At 45.0% G+C, this 18,253-nt stretch overlaps 1 protein-coding gene across 5 annotated transcripts in view; it reads right to left on the reverse strand.

The window, feature by feature from the left end:
- The window catches only part of PIK3CB (phosphatidylinositol-4,5-bisphosphate 3-kinase catalytic subunit beta), a 223,008-nt gene that overhangs the window by 76,719 nt on the left and 128,036 nt on the right, over positions 1-18,253 (reverse strand). For all 5 annotated transcript variants that reach the window (XM_050964001.1, XM_050964000.1, XM_050963998.1 and 2 more), the window contains one exon: positions 11,725-11,948. In XM_050964001.1, coding sequence (XP_050819958.1) covers positions 11,725-11,948 — 224 coding nt within the window. The remainder of the gene's footprint in view (positions 1-11,724; positions 11,949-18,253) is intronic.

Consider the following 18,253-nt stretch of genomic DNA (forward strand, 5'->3'; position numbering starts at 1 on the left):
GCTACCCATGAAGTCAGTTTCAGGATTATGGCCTAAATACAAGATGCAACAAGTGGGCAAAACAGATGCAACATAAAAGACGGTTACTCACCTTTGTAACTGTTGTTCTTCGAGATGTGTTGCTCATATCCATTCCAGTTAGGTGTGTGCGCCGCGCGTGCACATTCGTCGGAAAATTTTTACCCTAGCAACTCAGTGGGCCGGCAGGTCGCCCCCTAGAGTGGCGCCATCATGGTGCTCGATATATACCCCTGCTGGCCCACCCGCTCCTCAGTTCCTTCTTGCCGGCTACTCCGACAGTGGGGAAGGAGGGCGGGTGTGGAATGGATATGAGCAACACATCTCGAAGAACAACAGTTACTAAGGTGAGTAACCGTCTTTTCTTCTTCGAGTGATTGCTCATATCCATTCCAGTTAGGTGAATCCCAAGCCTTACGTAGGCGGTGGGGTCGGAGTGAAATGTGGCAGAATGAAAACTGCTGAGCCAGAGGCTACAGCATCTCTTGACTGTTGAACCAGGGCATACTGCGAAGCAAAGGTATGGACCGAGGACCAATGGAGCTGCGTGACAGATCTCGTGGGTAGGAACACGAGCCAGCAAGGCGGCAGATGAAGCCTGAGCCCTGGTAGAATGCACCGTGATGTGGCTTGGGGAAATATGAGCCAAATCATAACAAGTGCAGATGTACGCCATCACCCAAGATGAGATCCTCTGAGAGGAAAACAAGCAAGCCTTCCCTTTGGTCTGCTACCGTGACAGAGCTGGGGCACCTTATGAAATGGTTCTGTCAGCACAATATAAATGCGAGCACTCTACAGATGTCCAGGGAGTGCAATTGTTGCGCCCATTGCGTTGAGCTGTGGGTAACATGAAAGGCCGAAACCACCTTAGGGAGGAAAGCTGGGTGTGGTCATAACTGCACCTTGTCTTTGTGAAACCTATTGTACGGTGGAACCACCGTAAGAGCTCTGAGCTTGGAGACTCGTCTGGCCGATGTAACAGCTACGAGGAAAGTTGTCGTCCAAGACAGGTATAGCAGAGGGCCGGTCGCGAACGGCTCGAATGGGGGAGACATAAGTCTGGTTAAAACTAGGTTGAGGTCCCAGGTTGGGGCTCGGCGGCGCACCCGAGGGTGCAAGCGCTCCAAGCCCTTGAGGGACCTCGAACCCATAGAGTGTGAGAACACGGAACGTCCACCTTAGCCTGGCTGGAAGGTAGAGATGGCTGCCAAGTGTACCCTCAGCGATGATACCGCCAGGTCCTGCTGCTGAAGGCCAGAGGCAGGCCAAATAGAGGGGATCGAGACCTCAGTAGGAGCAAGATCGAGCGTATTGCACCTGTAGAAGAAACGCTTCCACTCGGCCAGGTACGTTGACCAGGTGGAAGGCTTCCTGCCACCCCGGCTCAGTTACGCAGCAGCCACACCGTGAGGCGAAGAGGCTGCAGGTCCGGGTGACGAAGTCTGTCGTGGCCCTGAGTGATGAGGTCCGGGTGGGGTGGCAGGGTAATTGGGTTGGTTATTGACAGGCCGAGCAACGTGGTATATCAGTGCTGCCTGGACCACGCTGGAGTGATCATGATGATGCGTGCTCTGCCCCTGCGGAGTTTGAGTAGGACCTAATGAACCAGTGGGAACAGTGGGAAGGCATAAAGGAGTTGGCCTTTCCACGGTATCAGGAATGCGTCCAAGATCGATCCCGAGGAGAGACCTTGGAAGGAGCATAACATCTGGCATTTTCTGCTCTCGCGGTGAGCGAACAGGTCTATGTGAGGAAAAATCTCCACTTCTGGAAAGCAGAACGCCTCACATGGGGCAGAGTGACCACTCGTAAGACAGGAAAGACCTGCTGAGTCAAAGCGCCAAGGCGTTCCGAACGCCTGGGAGAAAGGACGTCACCAGCTCCATCAAGTGGGTCATGCAAAAGTCCCAGAAATGGATGGCCTCCTGACAAAAGGGGGGAGGACCATGTCCCTCCCTGGTTATTTATGAAGCACATGGCCGTTGTGTTGGCTGTAAACACCGAGATACCACGGCTTCGCAGCTGCCGCTGGAACCCCTGGCACGCCAGGTGGACTACTCTCATTTTTTGGGGCATTGATGTGGAATGCCAGCTCTCGAGAAGACCAAAGGCCTTAAGCTCGGAGGTGACCATGAGCACTCGAGCAGAGAGATGACGCGTCCGTCGTCAGGGGCAGTGAGGGCTGGGGCGGATGGAACCGCATCCCTGCCCACACCAGGGAGGGAGTTAGCCACCACTCTAGGGAGCCTAAGGTGCTCGAGGGAACGGTGACTACCATGACCATTGGCTCCCTCTCCGGGAGATACGCCGAGGTGAGCCGGACTTGGAGAGGATGGAGGCAGAGCTTGGCGTGTTTGGTTACAAACTTGCGGGCAGCCATGGACCCAGAAGACTGAGACAAGTGCGAGCCGAGGTCGTTGGGAAAGTCTGCAGACCTCAGATGATTGTTGCCATCGCCTAAAACCGCGGCTGTGATAAGCAGGCTCCGGCTAGGTCGGAGACCAGGATAGCCCCTAGGAAGTCCAACCTCTGCGTGGGAACCAGAGTGGATTGCTCTATAGTAATCATCAGGCCTAGACCTGTGAATAAGACCGTGACGATGCCCACGTGCTGAGTGGTTTGTGTCTCGGAGTCTCCTCGGATAAGCAAATCGTCCAGATATGGAAAAACGCATATCCGACATCAGCGAAGGTAGGCGGCGACTATGGCCATATACTTGGTCAATACCTGTGGGGCTGCGGAAAGGCCAAACAGTAGGACCGTAAACCAGAAGTACTGACGGTTGGCTAGAAAGCAGAGGTATCTCCTGTGCGGAGGGAAGATGGCGTTGTGAAAGTACGCGTCCTTCATATCGAGGGCGGCATAGCAGTCCCCAGGAGGCAAGGATAGGATAATGGTTCCCAGGGATACCATGCGGAACTTCAACCTTATCCTAAACTGGTTGAGTCCGCGCAGGACTAGGAAGGTCTGAGACCTCCGTTCGAGTGGGGGACTAGGGCATAACGAGAGTAAACCCCCTTGCCCCTTTCGTCCGTCGGCGTCTGCACCTCTTGTACGAGGAATTGCTCGTGAGAGGGGTCCCTGAAGGGGGACAGGGTTGGAAAAAATTAGAGGTGGTACCCATGCTCCACCATGCGCAGGACCCAGCGATCTGAAATTAACTGGGGCCACGCCAGGAGAAAGCGGGATTGGGATCCCAGCCTGTGACTGGTACACCGCCCTCAGGTGCACCTTGGAAGGTTCGTCTTTGGTCCCAGTGGTAATTGCGAGGGACCTTGACCTTGGCTCTTTAGGGGTCCTGACGTTTGTCTGTGACCACCTTGGCCTCGCCGTTTGCCAAAGTCCTGTCTCTGGCTAGGCACAGAGTATGGCGGCTGGGGACAGAAAGGCCTGCGTTTGGTCGCTGGCATATGCATGCTGAGAGAGCGCATTAGGACCCTATTGTCCATCAGGCTTCGCAGCCTGGGGCTGTCTTTGCCGCGAAGAGGCCTTTACCAACAAAGGGTAAGTCCTGAATGGCATACTGCAGCTCCGGCCGGAGGTTTGAAACCTGAAGCCATGAGATGCACCTCATGGCGACCCCAAAGGCCAGAGTCCTGGCTGCTGAGTCTGCTGCGTCCAACGAGGCCTGGAGGGACGCTCTGGGTACCTTTTTCCCCCATCCTCCAAGACGGCAGCGAACTCTTGGCGGGAGTTTTGAGGGAGAAACTCCATAAACTAAAACTACCTTCACCTAGGTGCTATAATTATAGCAGCTAAGCAAGGATTGTTGCTTTGCTACCCAGAGCTGCAGGGCCTTTGCAGAGTACACCCGGCGGCCAAGTAGGTTCATTCGCCAAACCTCCTTCGGTTTCGGGGCTGGCGCCCGCTGGCCATGCCAATACCTCTCCTTAACAGACTGAAAGACTAGTGAGCAGAGAGGAGAGCGGACAGACGAGTAGTCGTACCCCTTAGAGGGCACCATATCGGGTCCTCTACCTCTGGGACCTCCTCCACCTCAGGTTGTCGGGGGGCGTATCAGAATCGTGGTCCTGAGCATAAGATCTGTGCATGTGGGATGACACGGATGCGTGTCTGGATGGCCATGGAGGTACTAAAAAAAAAAGGCATGGGCAGAGTCTCTGACTCTATCGGACCTTGCCCAACTCGGCACCAGGGACCGGCACTGGGAGGCGTACCGGTACCTGGAATGAGATCCAGACCTGCAACCAGAACGGTGCCGGGAGGTTGACCGAGATCTCGAGGCTCGGGGAGAGGCTACGGGAGTCACGGTACCTGTCGCGGTGCCGGGATTCGGAACAGTGCCGATAGTAGCGGGTCGGCGAACGGGATACCGACCAGTGCGGTGAGTGCGACCAGTACCGATGAGGAAAACAGCACTGGGACTGCAAGTGGTGTTGGGTGTGCCGACGGGACCTGGAGCGTCTGCGGGACCGTGATCATGAACGGTGCCGCTCTGCTGTGCTGACAGAGGATGGTCATATGAAGAGACTATTACCCGCACCGGCGGTGCCGGGGTCAGGCAGCATCGACTCTGTCATGGCAATGAGATCCCTCGCCGTTGGTAATGTCTCCGGCGTAGAGGGAACAGCAGGCTCAACCACGGTGCATACTGGGGAGCTGTCAGGCACCGGATTCGACGGCTCTCGTGGGACCGGGATCGAAGGTACCGACATCGTCAGAGCTTCGGTAGGTGTCGGTGCCGGGCGATCCGACTTAGATAGGCTCTCTGGCTGCGGTGCAGTTGGCACGGAAGCAGCAGGAGCAGGGAGCTCAACCACGGCGCGTGCCGGGGAGCCGTCAGGCACTGGATTCAATGGCCCTAGGGGACTGGAATCGACGGTGCCGATGTCATCGGTGCCTCTGCAGGTGTCAGTGCCGGGCAATCCGACTTAGACGAGCTCTCTGGCTACGATGCAGGTGGCACGGAAGCAACAGGAGCAGGGGGCTCAACCACGGCACTTGCCGGGGAGCCGTCAGGCACCAGCAGGAATTGTAGGCTCTCTCGACCTCGGAGGAAGGGAGCGGTGCGGAGTCGACTTCGGTGCCGGCGATGGCCGGTGCCGAAAGGCCTTGGCAGTACCGGCGGGGTCCGGTGCCGAGGAGGCACTTCTGCCAGCTGCTTGATCATCGCTCGGTGCCAAGCTGGAGGGGTAAGTGAAAGTCCCACTCCTTTTTGTTCTCGGCTTAAAAGCCTTGCAAATGGGGCACTTAGCTGTCAAGTGTGATTCTCTGAGGCACTTCAAACAGGAGTCGTGTGGATCTCCCTTCGGCATCGGCTTCTGGCAGGCCGAGCCCATTTTAAAACCCGGTGAGCCGTGCATGGGCTCCGGCACCGGGTGCAGGGAAGGGGCTACTTCCTGAACCCCGCTAACTATTACTAAACTAACTATGTTAGCAAAGAAAAAACGTATAACTATACAAATATATATATAAAAGGATTATAACTGCATAACTATATACGAGAACTATGAGTAGCTAGGGAAGTGGAGGTCAGCTAAGCTGCGCTCCACTGTTCCAACGACCGACACGGGCGGTAAGAAGGAACTGAGGAGCGGGTGGGCCGGCAGGGGTATATATCGAGCACCATGACGGTGCCACTCTAGGGGGCGACCTGCCGGCCCACTGAGTTGCTAGGGTAAAAGTTTTCCGACTAATGTGCACGCGCGGTGCACACACCTAACTGGAATGGATATGAGCAATCACTCGAAGAAGAACACAGAGATATTTATCAAATTGTCCTGTAAGTAAAATCTTGCACAGAAAGAAAAAAAAAAACAGGCAGGCAGTTAAAAAATTAGGCTATGCTAGCGGAATTATATTTCAAAAATATATATTTGGTTTTTCTGGGGGGAAGTGACAGATACCTGATGAGATTATGTACAGAATATTGGAAGAACCTGAATTTTTCAGTGAAACATTTTAGATTGATTTCAGAGATTATATGCATATTCCTCATGCTGTTCTAAACTATTTTTTGTTCTAAAAGCTAAAGTTATGTAGATACTGTACCTAAATTAGTTTCTTTGAGACTACCATAGATACAAGTTACGGTGAAATTAAAGAGTCTCAAAAAGGAGAAATATTCCTTCCATAGAAAACTTCCCTCTCTTTTTTCAACATATGTTATACAAGTTGATTTGTAACAACTCACAGAGTTTTCATTTAAAAAATACTCTAGAAAAATGTGATCACTCTAAAAGCAATTTACAAATGCACTGTGGTCTAGCTTGCATTATTTTGTCTTGCATCTTATTTATATATAGATTTCTTGGTAAAAAACCAAGCCTCTCAAATGGAAAATTATAACCATAATAAACTAAGTTAAAATCAATTCAACATTTTCTCAATTTTAAAATGGTATGGTCCACATCAGCCTCCCTTCCTACAGCTGTTGCCAGACCCCAGGGGCCTCTTTTGTCCCCTTACCCTCACCATAACTAACGTGAGGGAGCCATGGAGTGAAGCGATCTCTCCCCACAATTGCTGATGCTGTATTACAGACTCTTATTTGGGGGGTATCTTTACATGTATTTAAATGTGTGAGAGAGGTGGTTTCTCTCTCGATCAAGGAGCCAGTTTGATTAATGTCATAGTTGGCTGATGTATTCTAGGCAGCTAATCTTGGGGATTATTAGATAATTATTTTGGGGATAACCCTTTTAGTAATTCCTCAGTTTGCTCTCCCTGGTTGAAAGGAGATGCCACTCTTCATTCTTTATTTTTTAATTCTCTTTTGATTATTGCTTTTATAAAACTAACAAAGCACAAACAGAAACATCCATATAGCACTAATGTACCAAAGTAGAACTATTAATGGCTGTTGGAACCAACTGGCATCAGAAATGGACTGGGAAGCAATGGAGGGACCACAAGACAGATTTGATGTGTTCACGGCAGCCTAAGCCACTATCTACAATTTTCACAGTGTTTTTATAACAGCGTCAGATACAAAGAATTACAGCAAATTAATCTGGAAGTGACAAATTCATGAGCCTCTGGAGCCAGGCCTTTGTTGGGAAGGTACAAGAGAAAATTCATATTAAGCTGGACATGGAAGAATGTTGTTATTGTTGTTTTGTCTCTGATTATCCAGCCTCAACTATGTAGTCGGGCTTATTCTTTTTCACCAGATCAGCAAAGTTCTTCTTTACTGTTTCCAATCAATCTCTTTTCAGTCAGAGAGATTTCATTAGTATCAAGTTTAAAATCAAAACAGTAGATTTAAGAGCATGAATAGCTAAGAACTGGGTCAGAATTTGCACCATATGTACTCAATGGTTCTGAGAACTCTCTTTTAACATCAGCCATCCTGATTCATTCTAGTGCTGTAAAAACAAAGGGAGCCAGACTCTAAGAAGTCATTCCTTCAGAGAACATTTGGGTACAAATGGGAAACAAATTCTATAAAATGCCTGGGGATTCAAATCTCAAACAATCATGAAAAGCTCTATAATTTAAATGTCACTACTTCAACAAAAAGATCTGGAGTGCTGGAGAAAGTATGCAATTTCTTGGCTGGGCAGAACAGTCAGAGTCAAAATGAATATTTTGCCAATGTTATCTTTCTTGTTTCAAACTCTTTCTAGTGATCATCCCAGAAAAAACCCTAGCAGGAACACAGAGGATGCTGTTAGAATTAATATGGAATAAGAAAAGACTACAAGTGAGTGCAGATACTTTGTACAGAACTGCTCGAACAGAATGGAGACTCGCTAATCCAAATATTCTATAGTATTATTAAAACAAATCAAAGCGGCAGTGGATTGGGAGAGCTCTAACCCAGCCAAACACTGGATTATAGAACAACTGTGGCAATGTAAACACTGCTAGGCTACCAAGGTTCAATCAAATATTATGCTTTCCAGATATTTATACACATCCTTTAGCAAAGGCTACTCTATGGGTTTGGAATAGAACTAGGGATAAGTGCTTTCCTCTTACCAATGACACCCATTTCAAAAAATCCAGATCTTAACCTAATCACAAACCAGAGAGCTTTAAAGATTGGGAGAGATGGAATACAAATAGTTGGTCACTATTCAGTAAAGAAACTTTTCTAACTTGTTTCGAACTCAAAGCTAGCTTTAACTTGACCACTTTCCCAGGGTATGACTACATTCAAAGTTAGGTATTATGTTTCTCAGCTTTCTAAAAAAATTTTATACTGGAAGTTAACTTTAATACAAGTAATAGTATCAACCATGATTAAGAAACAAAGGGTATGTTTACACTACGGGATTATTCCGATTTTACATAAACCGGTTTTGTAAAACAGATTGTATAAAGTCGAGTGCATGCGGCCACACTAAGCATATTAATTCATTGATATGCATCTATGTACCAAGACTAGCGTCGATTTCTGGAGCTTTGCACTGTGGGTAGCTATCCCACAGCTATCCCATAGTTCCCGCAGTCTCCCCCGCCGATTGGAATTCTGGGTTGAGATCCCAATGCAAAAACAGTGTCGCAGGCGATTCTGGGTAAATGTCATCACTCAATCCTTCCTCCGTGAAAGCAATGGTAGACAATCATTTCGCACCCTTTTTCCTTGGATTGCCCTGGCAGATGCCATAGCATGGCAACCATGGAGCCTGTTTTACCTTTTGTCACTGTCACCGTATATGTATTGGATGCTGCTGACAGACGTGGTACTGCAGTGCTACACAACAGCATTCATTTGCCTTTGCAAGGTAGCAGAGATGGTTACCATCCCTATTGTACTGTCTGCCATTGTAAACTGGCAATGAGATGACGGTTATCAGTCGTTCTGTACCGCCTGCCGCTGACATAGGTGCTCCTGGCTGGTCTCGCTGAGGTTGGCTGGGGGTGCATGGACAAAAATGGGAATGACTCCCCAGGTCATTCTCTTCTTTATGTTCTGTCTAAAAATAGAGTCAGTCCTGCCTAGAATACGGGGCAAATGTACTACAGAACCAGTGTATCAGAGAACCAGAGAGCACAGCCGCTCCGTGTCAGATCCCGCAGAAATGATGAGCTGCATGCCATTCTAGGGGGTGCCCCTGCAACAACCCCACTCATTGCCTCCCTGCTCCCCCAACCCTCTTGGGCTACCATGGCAGTGTCCCCCCATTTGTTTGATGAAGTAACAAAGAATGCAGGAATAAGAAACACTGAGTTTTTATTGAGATAAAATGAGGGGGAGGAAGCCTCCAGCTGCTGTGATAGTCCAGGCAGTACGGAATCTTTTCTTTAGACATGAAGGGGGAAGAGGGCTGATGGAGCTCAGCCTCCAGTTGCTATGATGAAGACGGTTACCAGCCGTTCTGTACTATCTGCCAGGAATGACCAGGAATCATTCCCATTTTTACCCAGGTGCCCCCGGCCAACCTCACCGAGGCCAGCCAGGAGCACTCACGGGCTGATGATGAAGACAAATATCAGTCATATTCTACCATCTGCCACTGGGAAGGGGATGCTGGTGTTCAGCGCCGCAGCAACCCGTCTACCAGCAGCATGCAGCTGACACAGGGTGACATTGAAAAAAGGTGAGAAACTTTTTTTTCCCCTTTTCTTTTTTTTTGGGTGGGGGGAAGTGGGTAAATTGACGACATATACTCTGAAACACCCGGGAAAATGTTTTTGACCCTTTAGGCATTGGGAGCTCAGCCAAGAAAGCAAATGCTTTTTGGAGACTGGGGGGGACTGTGGGATAGCTGGAGTCCTCAGTACCCTCTCCCTCCCTCCATGAGCGTCCATTTGATTCTTTGGCTTTCCGTTACGCTTGTCACATAGCACTATGCTATGGCCTCTGTCTATTATAGCCTGGAGATTTTTTTAAATGCTTTGTCATTTCGTCTTCTGTAACGGAGCTCTGAAAGAACAGATTTGTCTCCCCATACAGCGATCAGATCCAGTATCTCCCGTACGGTCCATGCTGGAGCTCTTTTTGGATTTGGGACTGCATCGCCACCCGTGCTGATCAGAGCTCCACGCTGGGCAAACAGGAAATGAAATTCAAAAGTTTGCGGGGCTTTTCCTGTCTACCTGGCCAGTGCATCTGAGTTCAGATTGCTTTCCAGAGCGGTCACAATGGTGCACTGTGGGATACCGCCCGGAGGCCAATACCGTTGATTTGCAGCCACACTAACCCTAATCCGATATGGCAATACCAATTTCAGTGCCACTCTTCTCATCGGGGAGGAGTACAGAAATCGGTTTAAAGAGCCCTTTATATTGATATAAAGGGCCTCGTTGTGTGGACGGGTGCAGGGTTAAATCGGTTTAACGCTGCTAAATTCGGTTTAAATGCGTAGTGTAGACCAGGCCAAAATGTTAAAACTAATTTATAATCAGTGCTTGCAGACAAGTTTCCTAACTGCCTCCCCCCCCCCCAAAAAAAAAATCCTCATATGAAAGGACCAGGATAGATACATTACCGCAGAGGAATATAATTTTATCTAGAAAAGAGAACCAATGACCTCAGTCTGTAGCCCCATAGAAGAAAATGTCTTTAGGGTACTGTTTCAGTGGTTCCTCACGCAAGTCATGTTAAAAAATATAGAGAGACTGAACGGGGATGAGTGTTGGAGAAATTTTCTTTAAAAATGACACTTTGTGCATGTATGGTAGGTATGTCCTGTCATGAGAGAGTATTGGGATGCAATATGTAATCAAATATCACAAGTGGATGGACATTTATTACTAATCCCCCATGGACTTCCTAGCAGAAATAGTTGCGCAAAAAGAAGAATGAATCTCTTATTTTCTAGTAGCTGCTTGGACACTCAAAGCATCTCACTGGAAAAGGAAAAATATTCTAACGGCAGAAAAATACGGGAGGTTGTGGTTATGGAAAAGTTAACTACCAATTACGTACCCAGCAAAATAGAGGACAAATAGATGCTTAGATAATGGGGTACCGTGTATTCATTACTCAAAGTACATTCAGCTCCAAAAAATTAGCACATCTGCCCAGTTGTTTTTTTTAATATTTGATAAACATGCCTGGTCTGTTACATGTATAATCAGAGATTTTATTCAATTTTATAAAATTAGTAGAAACGACATCATATGTGATGTAATTATCCTCATTCTGTAAAAAGGTAACACCCTGTTAAATAGGCAGATTAGTCCTGTATGTTTCTTTAAATAACTCACTGTTATAATGATTATAGTTTTGTTTCTAATATTTAAATGGCAAGATTTGTAAACCTGTTAATATTTATTAATTAAATAAAAATATTTTATAAAAAAAAAAGCAAAGGGAGAACAGTTGGAAACATGAGATAAGACCTCTTTGTGCTGGATCCCTAAAAGTAGCTCTTCATGCTTGTGAAAGCAATAATCCAAAGAGAATTAAAATAAAACTGGCTTGAAACTAGTGCTTTTTTCCCTTCTCGACAGGAAGTGCAATTTTCTGGGTTATTGGCTGGATTACACTTAAATTCCAACATTAACTATTTTTTAAATAAAGTTTTTTATTTGTGCATGAGCACTATTATTTACTAGACAAATAAAGAGAAATCTAATGCCTTATGCTTTTCCGAGGGTAGTTATACACTGTAATTCACAATCTGATTGCTACTAAATTAAGCCCAAAGATGTTCAACAGTGAAGAGCAGATTGTTCGTCTCACATCAAAGCCAACATGAAGTGTAGTTCACATATGAACTGTGATCCCAAATCAAAAAGTATATGTATGTAAAAAAAGACTCCTATTCTGGCATCTAGTAACTTTACCTGGCATTTATCAAAATGAATGGCCACAACAAGATTTCCACCGTAGAGTTTATCTTGAAAGTTTTCTGGGATTGAGGGTTCTTGTTCTGGTGGATAGCTGTGCTTTAGCCAGTCAACCCAGGACAGGCCCACAAGCGACAGGAGTTTCTCTTCACTGATTCGCCGCATTTTACTACGGAATTCTTTCACTTCAGGGTCCTGTAAGGCATCAAACTCATGGAGGCCTAAAAAGATTCAATCAAACACGGAATATTTAGTTGCATAAATATTGTATAGCTATTCCCATCCACTCACCCTTTGTTAACAGAGTTAAGACTGCTTATGTGCTTTTTTTTTCTTAATCAACATAATCACTAAAAACAAAGAAAATCACCAGTTAAGGCTAAATGAACATGCCATTAGCCTCAGTTTTCTCACCTAAACATTTTTAACTTCCAAAATAGCACAGAAAATTCTAATCTCTCCAGGACAGTTTTTGTACCAGACCTGGAATTCAAATCAGTAATGCAAAGAAGAACTTTAGTCCTGCTCTAAAAGAAAACCACAATGCAATGTTAACCATGGACTCACTACCACAACCTATGTAAGATGCTACAAGATACTTAATATTTTGCACACAGCATTTTTCTACAGAATTTTTATGCCCAGAACAAAAAAAGTCATGCATAAAATTGGGGAGAAAAAACACACTCCACTTCTAAAGGAAAGCAGTTAAAACACTACATTTGTGTTCCTCATAACATTTTTACGTGATTATGAAGAGACTTATTAAAACTATACCAAGTCACGGCTTGAAAAGTTTTAATGTCACCTATTAGCCAGAGCCCAATTTGTTCTAGGGGCAACATCCTGGCAAGAAACCCTGCTCTCCAACCTAGCTACCAAAAAGGGGAGAGTTCCTCAGTTTCATGCCAGAGTACAGTCCTTAGATCTTACTTGTGGACTCTACCATTTTTAATAGGATTTAGATAAATAATTTTAAAGAGAGACATTCTGAACAAAAAATTCTAGAAGACAGAAGAGCTTGGCTTTTTCTACCTCAGAAAGCTATAGAAAATGAATAATCTAAACTGAAATTCCTCCCCTTGAAGTAAAAAACAAGCAATGGTACTTCTTAAACATACAGCAGAGAATTTGGTTGCTTTGCAAATCTCCTGGACTAAGATTTCTTGTTCAGATCCACAGATGACAAAAGCTTCCCAACTGTCAGGGTGGTTAAGCACTGAAATAAATTGCCTAGGGAGGTTGTGGAAACTCCATCATTGGAGATTTTTAAGAGCAGCTCAGACAAACACGTGTCAGGAATGGTCTAGATCAGAGTGGGCAAACTTTTTGGCCTGAGGGCCATATCTGGGTGGGGAAATTGCATGCAGGGCCATGAATGTAGGGCTGGGGTGCGAGAGGGAGTGTAGGGTGTGGGAGAGGGTACAGTGTGCAGAAAGGGGCTCAGGGCAAGGGGTTGGGGCAGAGAAGCAGTGCGGCGTGTATGAGGGGGCTCAGGGGAGGGGGCAGGGATGCAGGAGACATGTGGCAGGGGTTTGGGGTGCAGGAGGCATGCGGCAAGGATTTGGGGTGCAGGTAGGGTGCTCAGGTCAGGGAGTTGGGCTGCAGGAGGGGTTCAGGCTCTGGCCCACTGCTGCTTACCTGAAGCAGCTCTGGGGTGGCCTGCCTGCCCCGGCCCTGTGCCACTCTCAGAAGCGGCTGGCACCACATCCCTGTTGCCCCTGGAGGAGAGGGGTAGAGGGCTCTGCATTGGCCTCCCATTCCTGGCCAATGGGAGCCACATTGGGAGGTACTCACAGGCAAGGGCAGCACACACAGCCCTCTGTCATCCCTCCTCCAGGGGCAGCAGGGACACAGTGCCGGCCGCCTCCAGGAGCAGGAGGAGGCCCATGGCACCGCGGGGCTGGCAATCCCATGAGTTGGAGATTGACCACCCCTGGTCCAGATAATACTTAGTCCTGCCATGACTGCAGGGGATTGGACTAGATGACCTCTCGAGGTCCCTTCCAGTCCTATGATTCTATGCTTATTTTGCTTAGTAAGTAAGTTTTAACTTCACTTTATTCCTGTTCATCCTTCAGAACCAGAAGAGCTGCTGAAGAGTGAACTGACTCTTCTGAGTGGAGCATTCCATACAATTTTTAATTCAGTTTTGAGAGCAGAAATGTTAATGCAGTCTGGGGTAAGGACTCAATTCAACAGCAAGAACAAAAGCCTCTCCAGATCACTGCTAAATGAGAAAGCACTCCTACTCCCAGACCTCAAAGATCGCAAAATTAAACTGTTTTACCTCCCTGCTCCCCTCCCATCCTGCAAGGCAACACATGGTAGGTAAAGCAGTGTGGCCAGACATAGCCTGAAGACATCAAGGAGAAAAGGTTTGCAAGCCACCAGTTCTCCTTCCCACAAATAATTAGGAGAAGGTAGAAGAAGAGGATGGAAAGATGGTCTGGTGGCTTACAAGAACTAATGGTGTAGCAAACAGACAAGATTACCCTAGCATTTCTCTTGGTGATTTTTGAACTAGTACAAATCTGATCCTCCAGTCAAAACCAAAAAAAGATTAAAAATTTGCACAAACCAAATTCACTGGTGTAGCTTTGCTAAACCTATGTAAACCAAAAGCAGAAAGATCTCAGCTTTACTTCTTCAACACCTAATGAAGCAAAGGCATATACGAACATCACATTTCTCTCACTTTGAAAAATATTCTCCAAATTGTGTTAAAAGCACCTTTTGAAAACCAGGCAAAGTTCATATTGGAATTAATCAGTTTTCCAAAGCACAAAATAGGAGTCCAAGGCTAGCTCTGTACATAAATGTCTTGCAGAGTCATAAAAACTCAAATAATTAATCAAATAATCTTTCAGAATACTATTTTTGGAGTGTTTAAACAGACTATGTCAGTAATGGCTCCATTGTCAGTTTGAACAAACAAGCAGACAGTTTGCTGCTAAAACCTAAACAAAACTTGTAGTCTGTATAAAAGGACTAACAATTCTCCATTGTTTTGCTATGCAGTGTATGACCTCACTAATCCCTATTTGTCTTCATTTGTATCTGCAAGTGAATAATTTGACAATGTATTTAAAGATGAAAATTCTGTACTAAAAAGGCCAAAAGCAATTCACTCATAGAGCAATGTTAAGCCTCTACAAAATAGCTTAACAGCTTTTCATTGTATGTTGAAAGACGTCTACAGTGCAACTATTAAGAAACCATGAATCATACCAAGCTAGCTGAAGCAAAAACCACCAACTACGCAAAACAAGAATAGGCTTCTACTAGAGCTGTTGATTAATCACAATTAACTCACCCAATTAACTGAAAAAAATTAATGGTGATTAATCACAGATAAACAGTAAAAAGAACAGGAGTACTTGTGGCACCCTAGAGACTAACAAATTTATTTCAGCATAAACTTTCATGGGCTACAGCTCACTTCTTCGGATGCATAGAATGCATTTGTTAGTCTCAAAGGTGCCACAAGTACTCCTGTTCTTTTTGCGGATACAGACTAACACGGCTACTACTCTGAAACCAGTTAAACAGTAGAATACCAATTTAAATTTATTAAAATATTTTTGGATGTTTTTCTACATTTTCAAATATATTTATTTCTATGAAAAAACAGAATAGAAAGTGTTCAGTGCTTTATTTATTACAAATATTTGCACTGTAAAAAATGATAAAAAAAATTTTCAGTTCAACTCATGCAAGTACTGTAGTGCAATTTCTTTATCATGAAAGTGTAACTTACAAATGTAGATTTGTTTTTGTTAGGTAACTGCACTCAAAACCAAAACAATGTAAAACTTTAGAACCTACAAGTACACTCAGTCCTACTTGTTCAGCCAATCGCTAAGACAAACAAGTTTGTTTACACTTATGGGAGATACTGCTGCCTGCTTCTTATTTACAAAGTCACCTGAAAGTGAGAACAGGCATTTGCATGGCACAATTGTAGCTGGCACTGCAAGGTATTTACATGCCAGATATGCTAAACATTCATATGCCCCTTCATGTGTCGGCCACTATTCCAGAGGACATGCTTCCATGCTGATGATGCTCATTAAAAAATAAATAATGTGTTAATTAAATTTGTGACTGAACTTCCTTGGGGAGAATTGTATGTCTCTTGTTCTGTTTTATCCACAGTCTGCCACATATTTCATATTCTAGCAGTCTTGGATGATGACCCAGCACATGTTCGTTTTAAGAACACTTTTACAGCAGATTTGACATAATGCAAAGAAGGTGTCAATTTGAGATTTCTAAAAATAGCTACAGCACTGGACCCAAGGTTTAAGAATCTGAAGTGCCATCCAAAATCTGAGAGGGACAAGGTACGGAGCTTGCTTTCAGAAGTCTTAAAAGAGAAACACTCAGATGCAGAAACTACAGAACCCGAAGCACCAAAATATTGAATCAACTTTCTGCTGGTGGCATCTGACTCAGATGATGAAAATGAACATGTGTCAGTCTACTCTGCTTTGGATTGTTATTAAGCAGCACCCATCATCAGCATGGATGCATGCTCTCTGGTAGAGCCATCCCTTGGGTAGGGAAAATTGGGACTACCGCTCCAGGCCCTGCACTTTGGGGGGCCCCGCAGAATGGTGTGATTGGCCGGCGCAATCGGTCCCGGAAGAGATGAATCCATCATTTCTGCTCCAGGCCTCGCACCCCGTTAGGGACAGCCCTGTATGTCTGGAATAGTGGTTGAAGCATGAAGGGACATGTGAATCTTTAGCGCATCTGGCATGTAAATATCTTGTGACACCAGCTACAACAGTGCCATGCAAACATCTGTTTTTACTTTCAGGTGACACTGTAAACAAGAAGCAGGCAGCATTATCTCCTGCAAATTGTAAGCAAACGTGTTTGTCTGAGCAATTGGCTGAAGTAGGACTGAGTGGACTTGTCGGCTCTAAAGTTTTACATTGTTTTATTTCTGAATGCAGGTTTTTTTTGTACATAATTCTACATTTGTAAGTTCAACTTTCATGACATGACAAAGATTGCACTACAGTACTTGTATTAGGTAAACTGAAAAATACTGTTTCTTTTGTTTTTTACAGTGTAAATATTTGTAATAAAATATAAAAAGTGAGCACTGTACATTTTGTATTCTGTGTTTTAATTGAAGTCAATATATTTGAAAATGTAGAAATTATCCAAAAATATTTAATAGCAATTAATGTTTTTAATTGCTTGACAGCCCTATTTACTACCTTCTTACACACATTAGGATCCTTATCGTAACACCCTTCACCACAGAATACTTTTTTCTGATCACTAATTATCCATTGCATTCTACCATTAACTTGATAACACTGGTCTTAGAATTCCAATAGCCATAGTGTCATGTACTGACGTACAACAGACTGAAGTTTAAAATTCCCCTAAAAGAGATTCTTACTTTGATTAAGGACCAGCCCCAACAGGATCCAAAAGGAGTTCTATCTAGCCTTCCTAGTTAGGTTTTGGGGGAGAAAGAAGGATACAACTAAACAGGCCTTTAAAATCAACTCAGGTGTTAGGAATGTCTTTGGAGGTAGACCCTTGATCTTCTGTTTCAGACAGATGTTAATGTGATATAGAAGTTCTGTACTGTGAGTTTCAAGGGGCCTCCTCTCTGGCAAGATGTATCACAAGGAAAATAAAAAACAACCACCCCCACCTCTCCTTCTCTCTCTCTCTCTCTCACACACACACACGATGGGAGAGCAGGAAAATATTTGTCTGTAATTCTTCTTTGAAAGTATCTCATGGGATTCTCACTTATGGATCTCATGATCCCTGTGTGAAACTGGCAGAATTCCCCCTAGCCCAAAGCTTTTTGGTCCTCTGAGGCAGCAGTAGTTCAAAATGAGCCCTGTTATACTAATCCCTGACTATACTCTTATAAACATCAAGTCATATGCTTTTTGATTATGATTAGGCAGGAGCTACAACTATTATCACTACCATATCAGCTCTTTCATCTCTGTTCTTTTTTGGCTCTCTGCAGGAAATTCCTTGCCTGATTGTGGGCAATCAGGGACTGGCTAAGGCTGAAGTAGCCGCAGTTGGAGAAGCGCGAACCGTGCAAGCAAGGAGGTCTGTGCTGAGTGCTTCTTCTATCTCAAAAGTCAAACTTCTTTGAGCTAGGAAGTTCTGCTAAATCTCATGCTGGGAGATGGAGGCCAAAGACTGAGAACCCATTAAAGATCATATCTTCAGAAAATTGATCTAAGTGGCTGTAAATGTCATGCCACTGTCATCATGAATCAGAAGTGACCTTGATTTTTATTATTTTTGTTAAATCACATTTCGAACTAGTAGTAAGGCACGTTATCCACTTCATGCCTCTTGCACTTTTCAGATGCTTCCAGCCACTTGAACTTCATTATTGTGCATTATGACTTCACCAGATACGTGCGATAATTGCTCAGAAATACACGTTTATTTTTGTTAATTCTGTTTATTCTGGTTACAAAAATGACCTCACTACAATTTTTGAAACTTCTAATGTTAGTATTAG

The sequence above is a fragment of the Gopherus flavomarginatus genome, chromosome 8 (genome assembly GCF_025201925.1).
Source record: "Gopherus flavomarginatus isolate rGopFla2 chromosome 8, rGopFla2.mat.asm, whole genome shotgun sequence".
NCBI classification, from domain to species: Eukaryota; Metazoa; Chordata; order Testudines; family Testudinidae; genus Gopherus; species Gopherus flavomarginatus.